This window comes from Triturus cristatus, chromosome 4_2 (genome assembly GCF_964204655.1).
Source record: "Triturus cristatus chromosome 4_2, aTriCri1.1, whole genome shotgun sequence".
Lineage (NCBI taxonomy): Eukaryota > Metazoa > Chordata > Amphibia > Caudata > Salamandridae > Triturus > Triturus cristatus.
The window spans coordinates 85,689,971-85,709,625 of NC_140586.1; the positions used below are offsets into that span (position 1 = coordinate 85,689,971).

A 19,655-nucleotide genomic window follows, 5' to 3' on the forward strand; every position below is an offset into this window, starting at 1 on the left:
CATGTGGCTGCTTTGCAGATGTCATCTAAGGGTATGTTCCCTAGAAAAGCCATAGAAGCCCCTATCTTTCTTGTAGAGTGGGCTTTAGGTGGAACAGATAATGTTCTTTTTGCTTTGTGATAGCAAATTTGTATGCACTTTACAATCCACCTAGCTATCCCTGATTTTGAGATGGGGTTGCCTTTATGCGGTGGAGAGAAGGAGACAAACAACTGTTTAGTCGTTCTGAAAGGTTGCGTTCTTTGTATGTAGTACAGTAAAGCCCTTTTAACATCAAGTGTATGTAGAGCCCTTTCCGCAACAGATTGGGGTTGCGGGAAAAAAAACGGTAATTCCACCGATTGATTAAGATGGAAGGGGGAAATGACCTTGGGCAGAAATTTTGGATTTGTGCGAAGTATCACCTTGCTGTGATGTATCTGTAAAAAGGGTTCTTGTATAGTGAACGCTTGTATCTCAATAACCGTTCTATGGGAAGTGATAGCTACGAGGAAAGCTGTTTTCCAAGTAAGGAACTGTAGCTCACATTTATGCATTGGTTCGAAAGGCGGACCCATTAGCCTGGTAAGAACTATGTTTAGATTCCACACAGGTGAGGGTGGTGCCCTGGGTGGAATTACTCTTTTAAGGCCTTCCATGAAGGCTTTAATAGCAGGTACTCTGAAAAGTGATAAATGCTGTCTGTTTTGCAGGTAAGCAGCAATTGCTGCTAGGTGTAGACGGATGGAAGAGTACGCCAGGTTACACCTTTGAAGATGGAGCAGATAGCATATGATGTGCTGTATGGATACATCTAAAGGGTTGATTGTATTGTTACGGCAGTAAACAACAAATCTCTTCCACTTTGCGGCATAGCATGCTCGAGTGGTAGGACGTCTGGCTTCCCTGATAATGTTCATGCAATCAGGGGGAAGATTAAGGTATCCAAATTCTAAGATTTCAGGAGCCAGATCGCAAGGTTGAGCTGAGCTGGGTCCGGGTGCCTGATTTCTCCATGGTTCTGGGTTAGGAGGCATGGGGACAGGTGCAGTTTTTGATGTGGCACCACAGAGAGCTGTAGTAGTGTGGTGTACCACGGCTGCCTGGCCCATGTTGGGGCTACCAGAATGAGTGTGAGGGAGTGCTGTTGTAGCTTCCTTACCACTAATGGAATTAGCGGGAGAGGTGGAAAGGCGTATGCAAATTTGCCTGACAAGTTCATCCATATCGCATTGCCTTTGGACAATGGGTGTGGGTATCTGGCGGCGAAGCTTGGGCATTTTTTGTTTTCGTGGGTGGCGAAGAGGTCTATCTGAGGATGCCCCCACTTGTGAAAGAATGGGTGAAGAACTTGTGGATGTAGTTCCCATTCGTACATTTGCTGCGTTTGTCTGCTGAGCAGATCTGCCATGGTGTTTTGTATACCTGGGACGTGCTGTGCCAGGAGAAAGATTTTTTGTGGGATTGCCCATCTCCATATGCTCTGTGCTAAGCGAGAGAGCTGGGGAGAGTGTGGCCCCCCCTGTTTTTGAATATAATACATTGCAGTCATATTGTCTGTGCGAATGAGGACTGCCTTGGCTGAGATTTGTTTCTGAAACGATTTCAGGGCTAGAAAGATCGCCAACAACTCCAAATGATTGATGTGGAGTAACCTCTGTTGTGGCGTCCATACACCTTGCACTGTGAGGTGTAATAGGTGCGCTCCCCAGCCGGCGAGCGATGCGTCCGTTGTTAGAACCACCTGAGGAACCGGGTCCAGGAACGGTCGCCCTTTGGAAAGGTTTGTGGTGTTCCACCACTGCAGAGAGCGATGGGTGCGACCGTCCACCAACACCAGATCCGTCAGCTGTCCCTGGGCCTGGTTCCACTGGCGTGCTAGGCACTCTTGGAGTGGACGCATGTGAAGTCTTGCATGAGGCACTATGAAGATGCAAGATGCCATCATCCCTATTAGTTTCATGAACACTGTTGCTGGGAGAGAGTGCTGAAGAAGGAATCTTTGGCGCAAGACTTGTATGCTTGCGATTCTGGCTGAGTTGGGATAGGCTATGGCTCTTGAGGTGTCTATAGTGGCACCGAGGTATTGTTTTGTGTGAGACGGTATTAAGTGAGACTTTTGGTGGTTCACCGTGAAGCCTAGCTGGTGGAGTAGTTGGATGGTAGTGTTTGTATGCTGCACACACTGGTGGTAGGACGCGGCTTTTATGAGCCAGTCGTCCAGATAGGGGAAGACGTGAATGTTCTGTCTTCTGAGTTGTGCCGCCACTACTGCCAGCCATTTGGTCAACACCCGTGGTGCGGTTGTGACCCCGAAGGGGAGAACCTTGAACTGATAATGTTGGCCGTCCACCACAAATCGGAGGTACTTTCTGTGAGCAGGGTGTATTAGAATATGAAAGTATGGGTCTTTCAAGTCCAGTGTAGTGAGAAAGTCGTCCTGACAGAGGAGTGGGAGAACTTGTTGGAGAGTTACCATGTGAAAATGGTCTGAATGGATATATGCATTTAGAGGCCGGAGGTCTAGAATAGGCCGGAGGGTCTCGTCCTTCTTTGGTATTAGAAAGTACAGAGAGAAGACCCCTAAATTTTGCTGATTGACGGGGACTTGCTCTATAGCTTGTTTTTGTAGGAGGGAGAGTACTTCTTGTTTCAGAAGTGTGGTATGTTCTTGTGACATCGCACGGTGTCTGGGTGGAATGTTTGGGGGGGGTATAAGTTAGTTCGAGACAGTACCCTGACCGAATAATTTGGGTCACCCATTTGTCTGATGTTATGGTCTCCCAGGTTTAAAGGAAATCTTGTAGTCTGCCCCCGACCGGAGTGGAATGGTCTGGGGGGAGCGGGGGAAAGTCATTGTGTGGGCGGTGTGGCAGAACGGGCGGTGTTGGTTTTGCCCCTGCCTTTATTATTGTTTCCTCGATATCCACCTCTTTGATAGCCCTTTGTGAAGGTATTTTGAGGAGGGGACTTATAGGATGTGGAGGCGTTATCGGAAGAGTAGCCTCTGCCAGAGCCTCGAAAGGAGGAACGGCGAAAGGAGCGTCTAGGGGTGTGTGATTGTAGTGCTCCCATAGACTTTGCCATATCTGTATCCTTCTTCATTTTTTCCAAGGCTTCGTCTACTTTTGGGCCAAACAAGTGTTGTTGGTCAAAAGGGTGGTTTAGTATAGACGCTTGGACCTCTGGTTTAAAGCCTGAGATCCTGAGCCAGGCGTGGCGGCGAAGCAGAACACTGATGTTTATAGCCCTGGAAGCCGTGTCTGCTGCGTCAAGGGCACATTTAATAGAGGTGTTGGTAATAATCTTTCCCTCTTGTATTAGTTCATTAGCCTTATTTTTAGATTTCTCTGGGAGGTGTTGCATAAGAGCCTCCAGTTCATCATAGTGTGCTCTGTCGTAACGCGCCAGCAACGCTTGCGTGTTGGCGATGCGCCACATATTGGCAGCTTGCGAGGCAGTGCGTTTCCCTGACGCGTCTAGGAGTTTGGACTCCTTATCGGGTGGCGGAGCTTCACCTGATGACTGGGAATTAGAGCGCTTCCTAGCTGTGGCTACCACTAATGAGTCTAGGGGTGCAGGTCCTTTAATATAGGCAGGATCTGTGGGGGCTGCTTTGTATTTCTTTTCTATTCTGGGGTTTAAGACCCTAGCTCTGACGGGGTCTTTGAAAACCTCTGTCGCATGTTTGGTCACCCCCTTAAGCATGGGTAATATAGCGGTAGATTTATCTGCTATGTCAAACGTGTCAAGTAGGAAGTCTTCCTCAACTGGATCACTGTGTAACTCCACCCCATGATAATGTGCCGCCCGTTGTAAGAGGTGGTGGAACCCCAGGGAGTCCTCTGGTGGAGATGGCCTGGATGGATAAAGATCATCCTGAGGCACATCTGGGTTGTGATAATCCTCCCATGGGTCAGGTGTTCCCGGAGGAGTGGGGTCCTATGGGGCATCTGTTGGATAATAGAATGGATCCCCTTGGTCATCAGGGTCTGGAGACGGGGTTGGAGAGCGATGAGGCAAGGGTGGAGAAGGTGGGGGCGGAGATGGAGGGAGTGGAGGAGGTGGAGGTGGTGGAGAGGGTACTCTGAATGGAGATGTGGCAGAGTCCTTCCGTTTTGGTGGTGGAGGTGGAGCTGGCTTGTCTAAATGTCTTTTCTTGGAAGACAAAGTCAAATGTCCAGTCTTTGGATCCTTGGTTAAAGTCTTTTGAAGAGGATCTGGCGTGAAAAGCTCCTCCGGCACCGATTCCTCTACCGGTGCCGATGTTTTCGGAACCGAGGGCTTCGTTGGTTTATCCGCGCCATGCTTTCTCGGGGCCTCCGATTTTTTGGTCGGCGCCGAGGCAGGCTTCGACACGGAAGCGTCTGTGCCGAGGGACTTCTGTTTGGTCGGCACCGAGAGGCCAGGTTTCGACACCGATGGCTTCGGCACGGAGCTGGTTTTCTTCGGCACCGAAGGGTGTTTTTCGGCGCCGCTAGGAGGCTGGCTCGAGCCCGAGCCGCCAGGAGACTTGTAATGCTTTTTCACCGGGCCCGAAGGTGGGGTGATGGAAGCGGTATGCTTGGTTTTACCTAGGCCCGGGGGCGAAGAGGTAACCGGAGTCTTTTTCGGTATGGGCGCGGGAGGGGGTAGAGTACTCACGACCCTGTGCGCCGGTGTGATCTCCTCCATGTCGGAGTCGTCGGCTTCGGAAGCGCTGACGACGTCGTCCTCCTGTTCGGTGTGCTGCTGTCCCGAAGCCCCTGTATCTTCTCCGAAGATGTCAGGTGGAGCCGAGGTCGATGAGTGCGCCATGGTGCGTCGAGCTCGTCGATCCCGAATGGTCTTTTTCGATCGAAAAGACTTACAGGCGGGGCAGTCTCGGGCCTCGTGTTCGGGAGAGAGGCAGAGGTTGCACACCTGATGGAGATCGGTGTGGGGAAATTTAGACCCACATTTTGGGCACTTCTTGAAGGGAGTCCTTTCCATCGGCTGAGACCGGAGTCGAGGTAGGCCCGAAGGCCGCTGCCAATGCCTGGAATCGAGGAAGTGCCGAAAAGAGAGATGAAGAAGCCGATTTTCGTCTGAAGAGTCTCGATGGACGAGGATTTTTCGCCGAAGGTCAAACTGGAAAGGTTCGAAGCCGGAGCACGAAGTATAACATCCGAGCCCGATGGCGGAAAAAAACAATCTGAGGATGGAGCCGAAGCCCAGGCGCAGTACGGACCGAAGGAGGAGTCACCGAACTCGTGACTTCCAAAGACTGTCCAAGAAGAAAAACAAACAGCAAACATCCGGGCCCAACACCAGATGGCGATCTATGCACAGTGTATAATCTGCAGCTCATATGCCAAGAACATATATATAATATAATTGCAACTGAAATAAAATAAAGGACTTTAGTTACAAAAAGAAAGTTACTTCCTTGTGTCATTAGTTTTCCATCTTGAGTAGCATTGTCAGATTTATAATATGAGGAATGGTAAGCGGTCTTAACCCCTTCAGCGCGGCGCGGATTTCCGAGCCACGCTGAAGGTTCTGAGCGCGGGCGGGGCCATGACGGAACGGTTCCGTCATAAGCACAGCCCAACCGACGTGCATGACGGAACCGTTCCGTCATGCGCGTCGAAGGGGTTAAATTGTTAATCAACAGAAGATTCCTTGAAGGAGCATCGCCCTTTGCAACCACTGCTGAAATAGTCCCACCCATTGCCCAAATTATAAATCAACAATGGATATCCTTTTGTAGATTGTGTGAGACGCATAAACCATTAGATGCTTATGTGCAACAGCAAGGGTCTGCAACATTATGGCATTAAAGGCAGCAGCATGACCAAACAACAAAATGACATGTGCTGAACAACAAGTGACAGAAGACCCACACCACACCTTGAAACCATAGAGACAGTGCCAGGCACCAAACGTCAATAACCGAGTAGAACGCACAAAGGGAGGGGTTGAACGGATAAGAGAAATAAAAGACAAGAGTCAGGAAATGAGACCCACACAGCCAGCACCAAAAACTTCCACCGAAAGAAAATTCCCTTTATTTTAGTTTATTAATTGTTTACAGAAAGGAGGCACTTACAATTATTCAAACTGGATGAAAACATTTGAGAGTTTGCAATCAATTTATTTTCTTAAGTCAAAATGTTTGCACCATTTTCTGTTAAGTCACACAAAACAAGAGGGAAAGATCAAATATAAATCCACATCACAAAAAGAGTTGTCAGGAACAGTACAAGATAAGCACATGGATTTGTTGGTTTGGTCAGCAAATAATTCCTGCGCTGTAAAGGTAAAATCTGCATTTTAGTCCACCCTTCACTACAGTGACCCAAGGCAATACATGACCCTTATTGAGAGAGCTAAAATGTACTTGCCAATACATGTACATCTGGCAGTAAATTCGTTATTGGTTTTGTGATGGTTGGAGGCACACAAAGTATCTATTTGTAGACTCGAGTAAAAAGGAAAAAGCCATATTGATAATCCAGCACTCGCTCGCCTAAGGCAAAATGTAATTCTCTCTTCACACACCCTCATACATATATGTATTTTTTCCACTTAAAAAACGTAGTTAAGAACGGAGTTATGGCTCTGGCTTAGATGAGTGAAACCACTGAAATTTACCAATTATGGTTTCTAACACAAAAAACGTATGTCCTAACTCGCGCCGCCTGACATGTTGCTTTCTTGATGGCTATTTGTTGCTTCTGTGATGTTGGCAAATTGGTGTTTTTGAGCATGGCGGGAACCGCAACTTATAACTTGAGTTGTGTGCATGGGAAATAATAACTGGCAAATCTCAATGTTTTTGCGTGTTTAACACAGACCATATTTCAGTTTTATCTGTACTTTTTCTGTGAATTTCCTTATTTTTAAAATTTACTTATTTTACAACCCCAGCCACACATGACCTTTGGTCCGTGCACAGAAGAGCTGACTGCAGGGCGTAGCCTTCGGCAAGACCCCGAGCCTTACCGACGCCATGCAGCCAACTTACACCGTGGAGACTGTCACTGTGTGTGTGTGCGCGATATATATATATATATATATACACACACACACACACTCTGAACCTTACAGTCAGTGAGGTGAACCATAATGCCAAAGTATTTACACATTTGTCTACGAAAAGGTTGAATTAGAGAGTAGTAGCATCTAGTTTTAAGTGTGTTTAAATTTGCCCCACCTCAGATTCCTGGAAAACCCTGCTGGATGTTTTAACAAACATACTGGCTAGACTCATTCACCGTAATATCTACTTCACGCAGCCAGAAACATAAGAGCAAAGTAACCCTGGGTTGAGGTATTGGTAATAACAGGCACAAAAAGCCAACACTCGACAGTGTCCACCTGTCTGCAGTAATATTCAATACCCTCGAAAGTCAACAAAGCCTGTTTGGTCAGAGCTTGCTGCTCATTCTCGGAAAGTACTGCAAAGGAGGCTATTGTGTTTGAAAAGAAATGTAACCACTTACTAAAAAACCAACTAACGATCAGTAAAGAATGTAGGCTGACAAAGCATATACAAAAATTCTACAGTCCAGTCAACAGGTATGTTCTCTAGTAAAATGAATAAACTTAAAAGTACAGTTCATTTCTAGATTTGTTTTGAGGTGAGCACAAAATGGTACTGCCGTTCAAGAGTACATCAGCAAAATCATATTTCTAGCTAAATCAATGTCACTATAAACGTCCATACATCTTTGAGTTACATCAGTGTGACAAGAAGTTCCATTTTGATTTTTCATCTGCTACTTTCCAGATACGGGAGCAATTTATCTTTCAACTCCATCACACGTGAAAGGTTTCAGGGCAGCACAGAGGCAGAGGACACCTCACATTGCCGGAATGGTCCTGTATTTAGGAACACTTGGCAGATTACAAATTCGTTCAGAGTCTTGCAAGGTTAAAAAATGACTCCACTCAAATATTAAAATTCATAAACCTATATTTTACTATTCATTAAAAAAATGAATGTATAGGCAGATGTTTTTATATTTGTTACCACAGTTTCATTTAAGCTGTTATTTATAATTATTGTGCATTTATTTAGACTCAAAGGGCAAGATTTGACTTGCAGGATTCCGGTCAGCAGGGAACAGTTTATAAAATAATATATACAACTAACTTTACTAGAAAATGTGGGAGTGTTTTTAAAATGTATAGCTTTTTCTAAGAATAAAATGTAATAGTTTGTATTATCGTTATCTGCAGCTGCACTACGACCCCAACCAAATATGCATGTGAATACTTGTGTATTGTACATAAAATATAATAATGGCAAACAAACACCCTTGCGAAAGGAAGCCCGGCTTTCAGCTATGAGCACTTCGCATGTCTGTAGATACGCGGCCATGCTTCCAATGGGAGAAAAACTAGGAGGCCTAGAAGAGAAAGTACTGTGCCTTATAAGCCAGTGCTGGCTGAAGGTGTCACTTATGAATCACCTATCAGTTTTATACACCTGTCAACTATCATACTAATTTTAAGAACACCCTAAAGTGAACTGAACATAATTTCGGATAGGCTGAGCCCGTACTGCAGACAAGTGATCTGTTTTGCATTACATACAGCATAGGCAATTTAGTAACGAGCTTATTAGCAGGCCTCCACCTCTATGTCAACCAGACTGTACAACATATGCACTACAAACTAAATGTGAAGCACAAATCTGTTCAATGTGCCATCATTTAGCGTGGCATAAATCTCCCTACACTATTCCACACCATTGCTGATGAAAATCTGATCTCTGAAGGGTGAGGAAGGGATTACAGAACCGTATTAAGACATGCATTTTTCAGAGAGTAAGTCTGATGCTTTGAGTTTTATACCATATGCAAGATTTCTCAAAGACTCTGTGTATTACCCAGATAAGGTCAATCGGAGAATCTTTCCTAAACCTTCAGAACCTGACACAGGATATAGAAGGGCAGGGCTATGGCTTAACAGTACACTCTTTGCATTTTGTTCCTACCAGGTCGTTGAGTAGTATTCTTAGTTTTCATGCTATATGTTGGGGACACGAATAAAGATTTTAGGCTCCACCATGAGGTAGTTTTAATCCTACTGTTTACTTCTCCAGCCTGCTTCACACCCCCCACACCACCCAGCGTACAAGTAGGATCATCTCCCAGACAACATCTTTTAAGTGCTCCTCCTTACTGAGGTGAGGAGTTGTAACCCACAGCACAAGCTTGCACAAGTGGTGTGAGGAGAGACCTTATGATGAAGCATGCCACCCTAGGGTGGGTGAGTATTTTCGTCCTTAAACAATGTTTTTGTGTATTTGTTGATTTTATGCCAGAGAGACCACTTAGGACACCCCCACCCTTAAATTAATCGGGCTATCCTTCTCTATAGACCCGGAGTAGTTTTGTGTTTTTATGTATTTAGTTGAGAGACATGCTCGTTGGTCTTTCACCTCCTTCAACCCCTGAATGTTTTGTGCTTTAAATATGTTCAAACACACAACTTTTGTATTCATATTTTCTGCAACTTACTCCATGTTAAAGAGGGATGCGGTGAATAGTGACATGACACATACATCCGGAGTTCAGCCACATTGTGCAGACCCAGTAACTGGCAACCACACACTATGGATGAAAAAACGGTCTGTACTTCATGCAAAAATGCCACGTTCAACTAAAATGTATAAATTAAAACATGACTACAACAAGAAAACTACTTCATAACAATGATCAGCTAAGAGTGAACTGAATATTCAACTCCATACTCAATTCAAAGCCAGTGTTTTTCAATTACAAGCGTTTATTTAGAATGAAAGTGGGAAGGATGCTATGGTTTTAGGTATCTTGCATTGAAGAAGTAATTCTTGTCAATGGACCTTAGTGAGAAGAGAAACTGCATGAACTGTTAACACTTTTTAGATAGGGTCAGGTGTAATTTATGGCAATTTTTTTTATTTTCACCTAAAAGAGTTGTTTCATGTCAAAGTCTCTGCTGGCTTTGCTGATCTGGCGGCACCACCGTATCCTACTTCATTTTGAACAGATGACTTGTGGTAACTGAACATCTTACACATAGCCTATCTTACAGTTGATAGCGGTTATTGTGCAGACTTGATGGCAGTACGTTTCAAGTGTGGACAAGGGACCACTCCAACTATCAACTTTGAATTCATTAGCTTTCAAGCCCATTACAGAGCACTGAAAGATTGTGATGCGTCAACAAATGCCCAATCCAAACCCTGAGCGTCTGCTTTTCTTCTGTACCATTCTCCGAAACGAACATGGAAGATCAGCACATCTGGTATACAGGAAATCTTTTCCTACCAAACCGAAAAAAACATTTTTAGCAGCGAGATACCGTAAAGCTTTATAATTCAAATTTCTCCATGACTTAAAGGTGAGGAGGGGTAATTAGTCGAAATTTTGGTTTTCCAAAGAAGAAAATGTTCAAAACATGCATTACACAAGAATGTCTGGTCTTCTACAATAATCCATTCAGGAGCAAGGAGCTCAAAACAGTATGCTCTCAAGTGTTTTTTTTTTTAGAACAGCTTGACTTAACAGCAAGTTTAAAATTAGCTGTTATGCCCCCTTTAAGATCATTTTACTCCAGACTTTGCCACAAAGAGGACAAAACAACCAAACAGCGGATCTCTAGCATAGTCTGGATTCGATGCAGTTACCTGCTCTCTTGCCAGTTTGAAAATGTGTATTTTCCTATGCAGGCTTATAAGGATCTCGAAGGAAGGAGTAAACGTGTTCTAGTTGCTTTGTCGCTGCTTCAGGAACCATGAGCCCATGTTCTAGTTCTCCTTTTCCTACTTGAATAAAGTGTGTGGTAACTGAGGTAACACAGTGGCTGGGGGATTTAAACCATGTTTTTCCTTTAAAGTTTCCTACTTAAAGCAAAAGTGGGACATGCTACAACATCAGGTAATATACAAAGTACAGAAAACCATGTTTGTATAAAACAGAAAACTATAACCTCTATTGAGATCCACTTAATTGCTTTGGGTAGCTTACTTTTACACTACAGGACTAGCCTTGAAAGCTAGTTAAATAAACCAATATGCAACTGTCGACCACAACACAAAAACGTCGTGTTTGATGCAAGTAGCTCATCCAGTCCGATTTATTTTCACACCTTGGGTCTGATTTAAAGTTTGGCGGACAGAGTAGTGTGCGTTAGGATTGTGGAGGACATTACCTCTGCCATCCCGAGGGTATTTCACCTGACAAACTTAAAATACCTGCCAACGCTGCAGTCTGTACACTGCAATTCCTTTCACTAAACTGTCGGTTTGTTGACGGTAGACCAAACTATTGCCATTTTTTGTTTTTTCAAATACCAACTCCGAAAGTGGGAGGTTTTTTGGGGGGAAAACTAAAAAAAATCCTAATGTGTTTAACTGCGTCTCTTGCATGTGGAAAACCATCCAAGATCCCAGGAACCTTGTGATCACAGTTAACAAGATGTACAAATACCACCAAAGGCGAGAAATCTCTTTCTCAATAGTGCTTACTTCTGCTCTCTTTTTGCATAAATATAGCAACGGAAAAAAGCACAATCTACTCGTACCAAAGTGCTTCCAGTTTTAAAAGGCTTCTGGTGTGAGAACTGGCAAATCAAAGGCCTAGTAAATGTCTAGCCAATACATTAATATAAAACAGTTAATACCGGATTAGCATTGAGGTGGTTCCTTGTAAAGATGTCATGCATCTCTGGTTGACAAATGTACAAAACAAGGACACCCTGTGGCCGAGTTGGCTTCAAGAAAATGCAAATTAAATCAAAAGGAAAACTTGATTATGAGTCTGGGCATATGGCGAAAGAGAAAAAGGGGCTGAAGCGTACACAGATTTGACAAATTTCTATATTTATGGTGAAATCACCCAAAGAGTCACAGTTCTTAAAGAATTAAAAATCTGCCTTTCTACTGTCATTTCATAGGATCTAACCAGACTACGCCACACACTCCTTTCATGTCACAAACCACACAGGTGCTCGGTCTCAGTTTCAAGTCCCCATGACATTTAAAATCCATTCTTCTCCTGTTATCACAAGATTGCATTCTGCACAATGGTTCAAATCCACTTGTTGAGTAGAATAATTTATAGCACATGCCATAGTCTGTCTGACCAGAAGATATCCTGGTGACTTGGAGAACGTACTACCTGTTGCCATATCACAGCAGTTCAAAGTTAATATGACATTATTTCAATCATACTCACACCTCACTTAAGCCAAAATATATACCATCTGGTTAATATATCTTAGAAACTGCTTTCAAGTCTCAAGATGATCCGATCTCCCATGGCATAATGGGATTTACGATTCAGTGGACCCAAAGCACGTTATTACTGAGATTAGTGTGGCTGGTAGTATAAAGACTACATTTTTCAAAGCGTTTATGGGGAGTTGCCCCGTACGTGTTTTGCAGGGAGTACAGCATTACTCCTTAAACAGATTTTATTAATTGGACATATACTTAAAGTCAGTTCACAAAATAAGTAACGTTGACCATGTAATATGCCGATATGGTCGGAATGAGGCTGCTCACATACCATGTACGACAGCTTGGCATTGAGCTACCCTGAGAATTCGAAGGAGCTTCAACTGTGGTAACAGGATTTAGGCATTTGGTAGTCTTTCTTGTTCTTCTAGGAACATGACCGGAGATAACAGCATGTAAGACACTTCTTTTCTAATGTATTTTGATCTGTAATTTCCCCTCAATTTCTATTTTGCAATATTTCATTTTTTACTAAGGATAGTTTTCCAATTTACTGGCATACACAATGTAATAACAGAGTCTTTAACTTGAAACATCTTAAAGAACATATGTAATGATTTGGTGTAAAATTGTACACCTATAAAAACGGTTTTAAAAAAGAGCACACACCTAAAGCCAAGTCAATACAGATGCATATTCTTTTTAATAGTAAGTTTCAGTCCTATTGTGTTTGCATATTATATTTCACTCCGCATTTGGGTTACTCTTTCCGGTGTTTATTTTGTATTATATTTTGTATTCTATTTTTCAGAATACTAAACTCAATTGTATTTCCTCTGATAAACGATGCATCTTTTGACTGACTGATAGATCTTTTGCACTTTTCAGTTGCATTCACAACTTTGTTTTATGGCTTTCCTGGTCATTGCTTATATATCTCTTTAATTGAACAATGAATATGCAGTGGCGGCTGGCAGGGCTGTGTATTGCAGCCTGATGAGGGACATGCAAAATGTGCATTAATGTTTGGCCAGCCCAAGGCGGCCGGCCAAGCAGGCATGCACACTTAGTGTGTGCACACAACTCCTCTACGAGTGCCGCAAGTCCCGCCAGAAGAAAAATAAAGTGATAATAACAAGGTTATCATCATTTTATTTTGTTTTTTTCTGCTTGGAGGGCAGTGGGGCGACGATCCTCTGCCTTAGCGAAGGAGCCACCCCTGTGAATATGATCAGCCTAAAACCCAAAGGCAGAGGTTGAAACCGTACACCTGGTTTTTGACATGGTGAGGGATTCAAATAGTAAATAAATGTCCAAACTTATTGCATGCATCATGAGAAAATGTGGATGCAGGGGGTTGTATGTTTTCTATGAATTTACACGGCTAACACGAGAGACCTCTTCAAAATGGCTTTCCAAATATAACATCCAAGGTCTTAATCACCATCTCTAGTACTTACTTTCTGAACAGTGCTAAAACAATTTATTTGAACTGACTGAATAACTAAACATTGCAACAGCAAACAAGCGCATAAGTGGATAAAGAATAGAAAAACATAGGTGAAGATATTGCCATGATTTTCATACCACTTTTTGCCAATAGCGTCAACCATTTCAAGCCATAGCTAAGAATGTAAGACCGCTGACCTAAAACGGCTCTTAACCTGAATCTTTTCTCCATTTTCAGGTGCTTTTGGAAACTTGTGGACTACATTTTGTTAATAGGACAGGTGATATTTTGAATATCCCTTTACTGAAATAAAGCTAAATTTCTCCGTCACTTGGCATAGAATTTCAGCGCTAGTTTTAAATGCCATTCTCAGTTCTGGAGTTTAATCGCGGAATTAAAGGGCCATGTGGAACAAAAATTCATTAATTGCAAAGCATTTTCCTAAACGAATTTTCTAGAACAAATTAGACTGAATTTCAAGATAAACAATGCGCCTCAATGCATTCTTCAGTTTTGAAGTTCACATGGAGCCACAAGATCCACAACAGTGTGTTGGGTGAGGGGGGAGAGAGGGGTGAGTACTTAACCGGAGGACTGAATACAGGACAGGGCAATCGCCAACTTCCAAAAAACTCTCTTCGGGACTTTCCATTGCACTGCCTCAGGTCTAAACTCGCACAGCCTCCTTACTTAGGAAGTAACATCTTACCATTCCACATTTTACGGTATGTCTTTTACATAAATCTAGGAAATGCAGATTTAATGAACTCTAATTAAAAGTTAGTTTGCAAGGCTTGGGCAAAAAGGTAACAAAAACAAGTATATGTTCATATAATAATACATAATTGTGTGTGTACAGAAAGTAGGAGTTAAATCACTTGATCTCTTTGAATAAACAGGGGTTTCACTAAGTTATTCTAAAAGTTACTGAAAGTTTCCTGAAAGTACAAAAGTTTACCATTCGGATACATTCAAATGGCCTCCGTGCCAGACTACCTCTCTCATTAGCTAAACTCAAAACAAAGTGCAGCATTAGATCCCCGGAGAGAAACTCCCCAGACTGTTTCCTTCTGGATACACTAGTGGTATTCAGTACACAGAACAACATTAAAGCAACAGTACTGCTGGGGGAATGAAAAGAAACAAGGCGCCAATGCGCAGCAGCGCACTTCTGGCTCCTCCAGGCTTGGTTTCCACTTGCAACCAAAAGGTCGGCACCAGCCACGAAACCGTGTGCAGCCCTGCTGCTCATACCAACAAATCAAGTTACACTAAGTGCTTTGACCTGGGAAAGGAACAAAAACTTGAAAGCAGGTATCTGCAGAAGACGTCTGTTCAGGGGGAACCAACATAAGAAGAATGTAGTCCATTTCTTTAATAAGTTGGAAGATATACAAAATGCATCGTGGGGCAGAAAATACATCACAAAGGAGGGTATGGAGAATGATTGTAGTACTGTTGCTTTAATATTGCCTCGTAAATGACAATCTGTTCTCTCAATAAAGGGAAAAAAGGAGAAATGTGCACGTAAGCACCAAACCTCAGTTTCTGTATTTGCACCCTATTTAATGAGACATTCTGGAGTGAGACACAAATGGCACATTAAGGCAACAGCATACACGGCGTAAACAGAGACCCTTGGGGGGCATTTGCAGGCGGTGTCCAGGTTTCGGCCAGGATGTTAGTGCAGGTTTCCAGCTTTAGAAACGGTACACACCAAGCCCCACACGCCTTTTCCACAACCGGTCGCGGGTACGAATTTGAGAAAAAAAACTCCAATTTTTTTCCACCATCAAAATCAGTAGGTACTGCGTTACAGCAACAACGCCTGAAATTAGTACACAGGAGAGCTCTGCTCCTCCCCCAACGTCTAATCTAATAATGACGGCTCAGCTGGTCTGATAATGGTAGGTCGGTTCGGTGCTGCTGGGGGTCTTCTGCTGCAAGGAGAACAGAACACAACATGGGAAAAAGGGAGTGGAAGTAAGAAAAGGAGTGAACACTGGGTGATTGGGAGAATTACCATTTGCAAACTGAGGAGAGAAAGACCTTCGTTCAACATGCAAAATATCAGCAAATCATGCCACAAAAGAAGTCACGTACAAAGGGTATTGCTTTGAGATCTTTAAAAGTCAATTACCATAGGACTAAAATAAAAAAAATGAAAATTTAATATACCAGGCACGGTCAACAAAAGCGTGCTTCAGAATGTGCTAGCATAAGGTTAAGATGATCAACGCAAGCTCTAATATGTAAGCGAAATCATGCAGCTGAAGCAGTTCCAGGAGTTAATTCTTGATGCCTCAGCACCGGATCCCAATTGCCATCTTACATGCATTGGCAACTAGAAGAGGTTAAGCCAACAAATTAACAGCCAGAGCCGAGCCAAGGGTCTGGCTTGGCTCTAAGAGCCATACACCAGCTTTGCCTTAAAAATTATTTAGCATGTAAATCATGCAACAAACATTTTAAAATATGGCAAAGTCTCTTCAAAATGCAATAAAAAGTGTCTAACATACAAAGGCGTTTGACCTTAATACATCTGATTATATCACTGTACAGAGATGTATTTATTGAAAGTGAAACTCTTTAAACATGAATTTAGAGATTTTCCAACCCCCTCGCCCTGACATCATTAATAAATTAAGAGGCAAATCCGTTTTCATGTGTCTCCTATGTGTGGTTTAGATTCCTAATATACATGGAGTAAGATTATAGTTATTAAATCAAACACATGAGGTTTTTCTACAGTGTACATCCTGAACTCATCACTTGAAGGTGCTCTCATGTGATAATGAAGAACAAAGAGGCTGAGAGAAATAAAATATTTGCCTGTTTCATTTCAAAGTTCAAGACTGTCTTTAATTCTTGGCACATTAGGTCAAAGCATGATTGGCTGGCAAAAGTCACATGAAAGCTTGACTCGCTTTGGCTTGAGCATCCAAAGGGCTTCGAGCTGAGCTTGAGCCAGTTTCGAGCTTTCAGTGGTTCGCAACACAGAAATGGGCAGTGGATGGTATGGTGCCCTTTTGCAATTTGAACAGATTCAAGATGGTGGAACACAGTTTGTATATGCAATTTAACAGGTGCAGTTCTGCTTTCAAATGTTTTCAACATTTTATCTCCCTGGAGGCATTTTAGTGCATAGATGTATCTGTGGACTGCTGAAAAAAATTAGGAGATACACTTTCATGATAAAATAAAATATAAAAATTCAGATGCATCCACACATCTGATTAGTAGTTCTGATAATTATCCTCTGCATCGTGATTACAACAGGAGACTGCAAATGCAGACACTCAGTTAAATAGTAATAGAAGGGTGAAGTTTGAGCTTGCACCAGGCACCACTTTTCTGTTCCTAGTATTGGTCTTGAAACATATCATGATGAACCCTTATGCAAAAAGATAATTCCTTCTCTATTGGTATCCTAAAGGGAGAATTACTAACCTGCAAAATAAAACAAAAGTGTAGGCATTCTTCTCTAATTCACATCTTGCAAACGGTTCCAAATTACTGGGGAGGAAGATTCGCACCAATTGCAGGGTATGGATCAATAAGTAAGAATCTGAGAAAGATTCAGTCCCGGAGTACGATAAAAAGGTTTGGGTATAGCAGTGGTTCTCCATGGTGAATATCCTCATATTTACAGTACTTGAACAGCTGCCAACTGTCAAACAGATGGTTTAGGTTTGCAGATGAAGCAATTTAAGAGCTGCGTACCTAAAAAAACCGTCCACTGCAGTTTGACGAGTAAGAGTAGTTCTACAGAAAGGGTGTCCAAATGAAACTAACAATTGGTAACGGAAATAATGTCGCTTTCTCTCTCTCTTCATAAGAAAAATCATTACCGAAGAGAGATAATTTTGCGGAAAAGACAAAATTACCTCTCTTCTGTAATGATTTTTCTTATGAACATTTTATTGTCTCGCAGATTCTGCACAATATAAACTTCTTCCAGGTGCTTAACTGGATCTGGAAAATTCCCCCTTCAGTGATAGCTCTCAAGTGTTGTCGGGTGGTATCATGCGGTTTTGACTGCCTATACTGTCAATCTGGCAGAAGATCCTGGCACTTTTTTCCATATCCCATGGGTGTGTGCAGAGGACCTGATCAAGTATGACCCAAAGCAACAATAGCAGTAGACAACACATTGTATACTATGGGAACTTATTAACAATTGCACTCCCTCCCCAGGACTAGAGGGAGGGCATTAAATAATTTGTTTAAAGATATAGAATCCACCATGTATATTATGATGCGTTAGAAAAGATCAAGTTGCTTACCTTCGGTAACGATATATCTGTAAGAAACATTAGTAGTGATAGATTCCTTACCTTAGAATATCCCCAGGCGTCAGACTGGATCCAGAAAGTTTGTCAGCAGTAACCCTGCGTGTCGGTAGATGGCATCGTGCGGCTACGCGTCAGTCGGCGTCGTGTTCACCGGGATGACGTCGTGGCCACTCTTTGGCGCCGCCAACGCGCGCGGACGTCAGTTCTGGACACGACTTTCCGCGCAAGGAACGCAGAGCCATGCAAGATACTGACCACTGGTGCATTGAAACTAGGGCCCTGAAAGGGATGACCTTAACCCTAGAAATCAGTTTGCAGAACGGGGAGGATGGGTGGGGCGGTAAGGAATCCATCACTACTAATGTTTCTAACAGATATATCGTTACCGAAGGTAAGTAACTTGTTCATCTGAAAGAAACACATAGTGATAGATTCCATACTTCAGAATAGATACCCCAGCAATACCAACCCCGGTGGTGGGTCTGCGAACCAAGATCACACCAGAAAGTCCCGGAGAACAGAACGGCCAAAGAAGCCATTTCTCCGGACTTGACTGTCAAGGGAGTGATGCTTCGTAAACATGTGCAACGAGGCCTACGTGGCTGCCTGACAAATGTCTTGCAGGGGGACACCAAGTCCCAGTGCAGTAGTGGCAGCAGTTGCTCTAGTGGAATGAGCACGCAGCCCCACCGTAGGGTCCTCTTTAGCCAAAGAGTAACAGGCTTTGATGCACAAGACAACCCAGCGGGAGATAGTCCTCTTGTGCACCGCCCGACCTTTCTTGGTGCCAAGGCAGCCAACAAAGAGTTGGTCATCCACCCGGAACTGATGTGTGCGGTTGAGATAGAAGGTGGGCAAGGTAATGGACTGCCCAATGTGAAAGGCCGTAACAACTTTTGGCAAAAAGGAAGGACGGGGCCTGAGCACAACCTTGTCCGGATGGACCGACAGAAAGGGAGGCTTACAAGAAAGAGCCTGGAGCTCACTCACTCGCCTAGCAGAGGTGATGGCCACCAGGAAGGCAGTCTTCAAGGTCAAGAGACGAAGAGGACAGTTGTGAAGGGGCTCAAAGGGAGCGCACATCAAGTATGTAAGAACCAGATTCAAGACCCACTGTGGCATCACGAAAGGAATAGGAGGAAAAAGGTGTGTAATGCCTTTGAGAAATCTATTTACAACAGGGGACTTGAAAAGAGAGGGCTGATCAGGGAGCCTGAGAAAGGCCGAAATAGCAGAACGGTAGCCCTTGGGCCAAAGAAAGAAGGAACAAAAGAACCTCCGAAAGAGGGGCAGAAAGGGGATCAACAGCATTTGCTGTGCACCATGCCACAAACTTGTTCCACCTGCAGGCGTATACCACCTTAGTGGAGGGACGCCTGGGTGCCAGAATGACATCACAAACTTCAGGAGGCAAGTCGAAAGGAATCAACTGCCGCTGCTCAATCTCCATGCAAAGAGGTGGAGTCTGGACAGGTTCTGGTGGAGGACCGTCCCCTGTTGCTGCGACAGAAGATCCTCCCGAAGAGGCAGTCGGATTGGTGGATCTATGCTCATACGGAGTAGTTCGGGATACCATACTCTTTGAGCCCAGTCTGGAGCCACAAGAATGACTTGTGCCCTGTCGCGCCTGGTCTTCTTCAGCACTCTGGGCAAAAGTGGCATAGGCGGAAAGGCGTACAACAGACTGCAAATCCACTCGCGACGAAAAGCGTCGCAGAGCAAGTGCCGCCTTGGAAAT

At 43.6% G+C, this 19,655-nt stretch overlaps 1 protein-coding gene across 4 annotated transcripts in view; it reads right to left on the reverse strand.

Annotated features, from left to right (window-relative positions):
* DNM2 (dynamin 2) overlaps positions 1 to 19,655 on the reverse strand; it is a 752,889-nt gene that overhangs the window by 87,168 nt on the left and 646,066 nt on the right. The window contains exon 20 of one of the 4 annotated variants that reach the window (XM_085600674.1): positions 5,976 to 10,258. The exons of 1 other annotated variant lie outside the window; for it this stretch is intronic. In XM_085600674.1, the coding sequence (XP_085456800.1) occupies positions 10,228 to 10,258 (31 nt within the window). In that variant the 3' untranslated portion in view covers positions 5,976 to 10,227. Of the gene's footprint in view, positions 1 to 5,975; positions 15,563 to 19,655 lie in introns of those variants that run through there. 2 more of the 4 variants (XM_085600670.1, XM_085600671.1) reach the window with 2 other exon arrangements.